This window comes from Electrona antarctica (assembly GCF_951216825.1).
Source record: "Electrona antarctica genome assembly, chromosome: 21".
NCBI classification, from domain to species: Eukaryota; Metazoa; Chordata; class Actinopteri; order Myctophiformes; family Myctophidae; genus Electrona; species Electrona antarctica.
The window spans coordinates 15,110,483-15,117,638 of NC_136802.1; the positions used below are offsets into that span (position 1 = coordinate 15,110,483).

General features: G+C 44.5%; 1 protein-coding gene across 1 annotated transcript in view; it reads left to right on the plus strand.

Moving 5' to 3' along the window:
• Positions 1–5,272, plus strand: part of LOC306913850 (dynein axonemal heavy chain 2-like) — a gene marked incomplete at its 3' end in the record, with an annotated part of 263,300 nt that extends 258,028 nt beyond the window's left edge. The window contains exons 43-44 of the mRNA XM_079490662.1: positions 4,613–4,831; positions 5,240–5,272. Coding sequence (XP_079346788.1) covers positions 4,613–4,831; positions 5,240–5,272 — 252 coding nt within the window. The remainder of the gene's footprint in view (positions 1–4,612; positions 4,832–5,239) is intronic.
• Between the last annotated feature and the right edge of the window lie 1,884 nt (positions 5,273–7,156).

Genomic DNA, 7,156 nt, shown 5'->3' on the forward strand with positions numbered 1-7,156 from the left:
CACCAGTGTTAAGCACTGATACGCATCAGTGATGTAAGCGCCATCCCATCAGCATTCCTGTGAAGAGCCACCCACCGAGCACAGCCGCCCCCTGCCTAGAGAGAGCTTTGTGCGCTGACACATGCGTGCATCTGTGACAGCACCAGCATCTATATAATCTGCGAGCCATGCACCTTCCCACCCACCTACAACACCCACAAACAAACCCCACCCACCCCACCCGGCCTTCCAGCTGCTCTGAAATTATGCATACATGTCCTCTTTACAATGCGCTGACTCCCTGTAACCCCGCTGCCTGCTGACTGCCTCAGTCCCGCTGTCTGTCCCTGTTCTCTCTTGGTTGCAGGAGTTGTGCACGCACGTGCGTGTGTGTGCGTGTGCGCGCGTGCGCGGGTGCAAAGCAATGTGTTCCAGATTCTACAAATGTCTTCTAAATCCTGACAGTTTTCTGAAAAACCTATGTTTCTCTATCAGTGGTTCTCAATCTATTTCAAGGACCCCAACAATGATATGCACACGTGCATGCGCCCGTATGCACCCCTGTGTGTTTGCAGATAAACAGATAGATGAATGAGTAGTTTATCTCCACCACATGCAGAGTGTGCACTTACATGCTGACACACACACACACACACACACAGTCTCTCACACACACACACACACACACACACACACACACACACACACACACACACACACACACACACACACACACACACACACACACACACTGAATTATTTATGCAGCATTTTTCATCCATCCCTCATATCTCCGTACTGTGAAAAACAGATGGCACATTTTTAGGTGGCAACCAGAGAGAGAGAGAGAGAGAGAGAGGGGGGGGGGGGGGGGGGGGGGGAGAGATGGATGGAGGGAGAGAGGGAGGGAGGGAGGGAGGGGGTTGATGATAGAACTGTCATCTAGTCCAGAAGTTTCTCTCTCCCAAATCTTCCTCATACCACCCTCTATGGGCTCCTCAGAGCACTGGTGTGTGTGTTTGTATGCGAGAGGGATCGTCCGTCTGTCCCTGTGTAGGTAGAGCACAGGCGTGTACATACAAGTCATAATGTGTTTATCTTTGTGTGTGTGTGCGTGTGTACGTACGTGTGTGTGTGTGCGTCACCTGGTGTAGGTATGTAAAGTATGTGTACATTTGCATGGTGTTCTGTGTGTGCTCTGACACGGGCTGGCTGTGCTGTATAGTGTGTGCTAATGAGCAGTGGTGGAAAGTAACTAAGTACATGTACAGTACACTTTTGAGGTATTTGTACTTTACTTGAGTATTACAATACTTTTACTTCTACTCCACTACATCTCGTATCGAAATATTGTACTTCTACTACACTACATTTATTTGGAAACTTTAGTCACTTTGTAGATTTCGATTTTTCAGTACATTTGAAAACTTGAAATGGAACATTCATATACATGCATAATAGGGGTATGCGCCCGTATAAATATGGAAAAATATTTTTCAAGCAGAATCACAATCCACGATATTATCACGATTATTGTTAATGTTGTTAAGGTTTTTAAGGTTATTTGTAACAGAAACTAGAAACTAACAAACCATTTAGACCAAAATACTTATTATTTTTGGTGGACGAAACCGTCATTCTACAGCAGTAGTTCCCAAACTTTTTCATGTCAGGGACACCCAAATTGACACTAATTAGCCCCGCGGACCCCCATTTGAAGAGAGATTCCAGGGACCCCCATAAGAGAAGATTTTTACGACTCTAGCACTGACTCTCAACCCATTTCATTTCAAGGACCCCCAGTTTGACATGCATTAGTCTATGGACCCCCATTGAATGGCATTTCTATCTCTGGGACCCCCAATTTATATTGTAAAATCAATGTTGACTTAACTATGAGAGCGTATACAAATGGACCCGCTCTTAGTTACAGACCCATAAGGGTCCATTTGGTTCCAAACTATCATTTAGCTGCACGGGGACCCCCTGGAACTCCCTCAAGGACCCCTAGGGGTCCCCGGACCCCACATTGGGAACCACTGTTCCACAGAAGTATAAATTCAGGTACTGAACTGCATATCGTAGCATGTGCATTCACTGCATCACGATATATACCGGATCAGCGTCTTGCTCAAGGACACTTCAACAGTAACTCTGGGGGAGCCCGGAACCTCACGGTTTCCCTTCCGGACGGCTACTCTACCCCCGAGTCCCTTAATATAGTATGCTAAATGAGAGCATCATTACTTAGTCTCCTCCGCTATTAGCTAAATGCATTCTCAGCCATCTGCCCAGTGACAGCCTGGGCCCTTCTGCTGCTTCACTCCTTCTACACCTCCTCCACCGGCACCATCAGGGCCATGGTGGGACTCTACTTCACTGCAGTCTGGCTGCAGTGGTGGGAAAATTACTCATGTTTTTGCTTTTTTTTCTTAAAGTAAAAGTATCAATGCCGCAATGTAGAAATAATACTCTCTGATCTGTTACAAGTAAACGTCCGGAATTAAAAATATACTTGAGTAAAAGTATCAATGTATTTGTAGAAAGTACTGATTGTGAAGAATGTCCCGTTTTGATAGTTTTCAAATGTATAAAGATCTTTTGAAAATAGCAGATCTATAATAAGCTCACAATGTGTCACATTGCGAATGGTCGAAATGTATATTGGACTGAAGTGGTTGTAGGCCTCTGTTTTGTAATAATAATCAAAATCTTTATACAGCAAACAAACCAAACGCTGTATATTTGTATAATCATGGTGACACAAGGTTGGTGGCAAAATGCTGCTGTGGAATATGCAGAAATGTTGTTGAATTCAATGAAAACAACCGCACATTTGCAGAGCTGATACGTAAGAAATCCAACAAATTGATATAACACCCTCTCTACTCTCCAGACTAGTCTAGCATGTCGTGCGGTGGGGAAGTGACACACACACTCCGGTCAGGGGAATTACTGTAGTAGCGAAGTCTTAATTGCAAAGCACACCGCCGTTATAGGTGTACGCTAAAGTCTCACAGCACCACAGAGTCGACTAAGTGACGAGACACTAAAAAGTGGAAAAACTTCCTCAGAGGCCAGAACTTGAAGAAGCTTGAACTGTTTTGGAAACACAAGGGTAAGAGAGAGGCAAGGAAATGAGTGCCCCGTCTTGTCAGTTCCCAGGGAGTTGACCTCTTTCCGAGGAGGCTTTGGGTCGGAATCTGAAATGGGTTTCGGGGGGTTTATATTGCTGGCGGGCCCCCACAGGACCAGGGGCCGTAACATGCTTTAATGAGGCTGGGTCTCGGGGTGAGAGAATACATTTCTTGCTCTGGGCCCGAGGTCGAAAAGGCTCTATTTATCCATCTACATACTGTATCTGTGTCACCTCCACCGAGTAATTTCTCTATCTGTGGCTCTATCGATGTGCCTGTATGTCCATAACAACCTGAAACATAGCCTATACTGTTATTCCCTCTGGCTCTCTATGACAAGTAAGACGCGCGAATGCGGGAAGCGAACGCAGCTTGTAAATTGCATTAACAACAATTAGAATAAATGACGTACTTTTTTAAGGTTTTGTTAAGTTACGTTTTTATTTTATGTGAAGTTATTTTTTAGTGTATGTGTGCGTGCTTGTGTTTTTTTTCTTTTTAAAGTTGTCTTTAAGTTTATTTTAAGTTTTTTAAAGTTTTTTTAAGTTAAGTTTTTTTTAAGGTGTGTGTGTGTGTGTGTGTGTGTGTGTGTGTGTGTGTGTGTGTGTGTGTGTGTGTGTGTGTGTGTGTGTGTGTGTGTGTGTGTGTGTGTGTGTGTGTGTGTGTGTGTGTGTGTGTGTGTGTGTGTGTGTGTGTGTGTGTGTGTGTGTGTGTGTGTGTGTGTGTGTGTGTGTGTGTGTGTTGTGTGATACAGCTGTGCCCTCTGGTGGCGGGCCGGTGGTGTTACAGCGTGACACACAGACAGTTTAGGCCATCTTCTATAGTTAGTGCTCATTGCGTTCGCAATCACTGCATTCGCAACTACATCCATGTGGCTGTATGTCCATGATAGCCTGAAACTTAGTGTGACTTCCTCTGGCTCTCTGACTATATGGATGTTTCTGTATGTCCATGATAGCCTGACTCCCTCTGTCTCCCAAACTCCCCATTGCAGTCAGACTCAGAACTGCAGATACACTCCTGATTTTCTGCTGCAATCTGAAGGCTCCCCTCTTCAGACTCCTTGTCGCTCCCTGGCACTTCACTCGATCTCCCTGTACCCCTTGCTGCCACCTTTCGCCTCGATTGATGCCAGTGATTTGTCATCCGTTCCCATGTTTGTGTTACTCACAGCAGGCTGTTTTTTCTTGAGCTCAATGTTAAGATTGTAATTTAGAAAAAAAAAACAAGGTCCATTGTTGGTTGTACAGGTTGTTGTTTTTGATATTTCGATGTATACTGTTTAGACCACTGGTTCCCAAACATTGGGTCGGGAGCCATTTGTGGTCATGGACATATTTTTATGGGTCCCTTTTATTTGTATTTTTTGCACGCACGCACGCACGCACGCACGCACGCACGCATGCACGCAAATAATTATTTCTGTGGAACCATTGGCGCACATGTTTGTATGTCAGAAACGAAACAATGTTAAATCCTCTCGCCTTTGCCATCAGCTGAGAGAGGCCGTGGAGGAGGAGCTCCGTCGGAGCGGTCTGCAGGCGACGGCGTCCGCGGTGACCAAGGTCCTCCAGCTGTACCAGGCCAAGAGGTCCCATCACGCCTGCATGCTGGTGGGGAAGACGGGCAGTGGCAAGACGGTCACCTGGAGAGCACTGCAGGGGGCGCTCACGGCCCTGCACCGCAAGGGAGAGGCCGACTTCCAGCCGGTCAGGGTAGGTCCTGCACGCACGCACGCACGCACGCACGCACGCACGCACGCACGCGCACACACATACACACATACACAGTCTCACTGATGGCAGCCAGTATGCACGCCGAGCATGATGACAACGCTATTAACTGTGTTGATAGGCCGTACATACTGATACACATATAAAATATGCATTACTTCAGAGACCCAGTGAAGATATCTAGCTAGAATCTCATTTTATTTTATTTCCACAATATGATGCGGCATGGAGAACTTGATTGTCCCCATGGGGGATGAGTCTTGGACTAGCAGTGTGCAGCACACTTATAACCTCCATAGTAGTAATAATAAAAAACAAACATATAAACATGGCAGCAAATATAAAAATTACCACCACATATTACACATTTATTCAGTTGCTGTCGTGCAGAAACCTCATATCTCCATCATTTCCCCCCCGTAAATGTATGGGGGGCTGTCGCTCAGGAGGTAGAGCAGGTCGTCCAATGATCCGTGGGTCGGCGGTTAGAATCCCAGCTCCTCCTGTCTACATGTCGAAGTGTCCTTGGGCAAGACACCGAACCCCCAATTCCTCCAATGAGTCAGTCGGGCTAGCTTGCCGTGAATGTGTGAAGTGAGGACACTGGCGTCGACACCCACTGTATATGAATGGATTTACCATTGTAATGTGCTTTGAGCACTTGGCAAAGCGCTATTAAAATGCAATTCATTATTATTGTTATTATCATGCCCTACTTCATCGTAAAAGTGTCTCACACAAATGTGGTGAAAATAGTCAATCTATTGTAGATCAGCTTTTATTTTATTTTTATTTTACTGTTTATAATAATATTTTGTAAATGGAATGCTTCTGGAAATACAGTATAATGGTTCCACCCGACATAGACGATATTGCAAGCACATATTGCACATACAGTACATAAAACATATTGCACATAATACTCAACCAGTGACGATAACAACACATTGGACAACCCTCGGCCAGCCTCAAGCAACGCTGTTGAACATTCTAATAGCAGATTCCTGACCGCATCACTGGCGTGCCAATAAACATCGTAAAGCACACCCTCTTGTGTAATATTGCTTAAGTATGTTTTCTAAAGATAATCTAGAGAGAGAGAGAGAGAGATAGAGAGAGAGATGTGTGAGCTGTGGGATCTTTTGACTATAAAAAGTGTGCCCTGACAGAAAGTAAGGTTGGGAAACAGTGACCTAATGAAAAATGTAAATACTCCAGTAAAGTACCTTGACACTCAAGTGCACTACTTGACTAAATTGACTTGATTTGAGTTTGCAGCACAGTCTGAATCCGTGTTTGACTCTGTGTTCCACCTCATTGTCTGCTGCCGGGACTAAGGCTCACCTCTTAAGCCCTGAAAGTGACCCACTGTGCCTCCCCTAGCTCTCGCTGCGACATTGATTCGGTCTGCCTCTTTGAATTTCACAGCCGCGGGTTAAAAATAGACCTGAGATCGACTATTCAGGTCGGCGGCCATTTTATAGCTCTAGAATCCGGCTTCATGTCATGTTGCTAAGTAACTGGTGATATATATTTTTTCTTTTCCTGTTTTGACATCTCTCTCGTGACACTGCCGTGGGGTATTTTCAACTATAGCACGTTTGCACAGATCTTTCCAGGCAGGGCTGAAACTTCTCCTCGAGGCAGGCAGCATCCATACTAATGCACCTAAAGTCACACCACCTGTCGATGCACAGGCAGAATTACCTCAACCTTTAGCAACGTTATAGTGAACTATTTTAACCCCGATGTTCCTATTTTGGGGTTCCAAAATCTCCCAAGAATTTCCATTTTCACACACTAAAATAGCAGATCTACAACCTCCCAGTTGTAGTGCCGTGGTGCGACACTTTGCTAGCTTTGTAGCTCCGCTATTTTTTTTTGCTATTTATTGGACAACAAAGTATTTAGGGCTTAAGAGGTTAAATTCAAGATAATGTAAATGACTGTCAACTCCAACGCGTCTAGTCGTAATCAGGCATTATACCATTTTCAGAGCGACTCACAGCAAGTTAGGTAAACACATACTGTACATCAAACCTTATTGGTTAATAAAGCCTAAGCCCTATATCTTTCGCCACCCCTTATCCCTAAACTTATTTGCCATTTTGTACTATTTTAAAACATTTTAAAATAGTACAAATAGCCTATCTACAAGCTAACAACGTGTCGATGTAGATTAGCTAGTTGAACTATTTATAAATGTTTTAAAATAGTAAAACATGGCAAATACGTTTAGGGATAAGGGGTAAGGGGTGGCGCAAGATGGAGCCCTATATCTGTCTAAAATATAATATAATTAAGGTT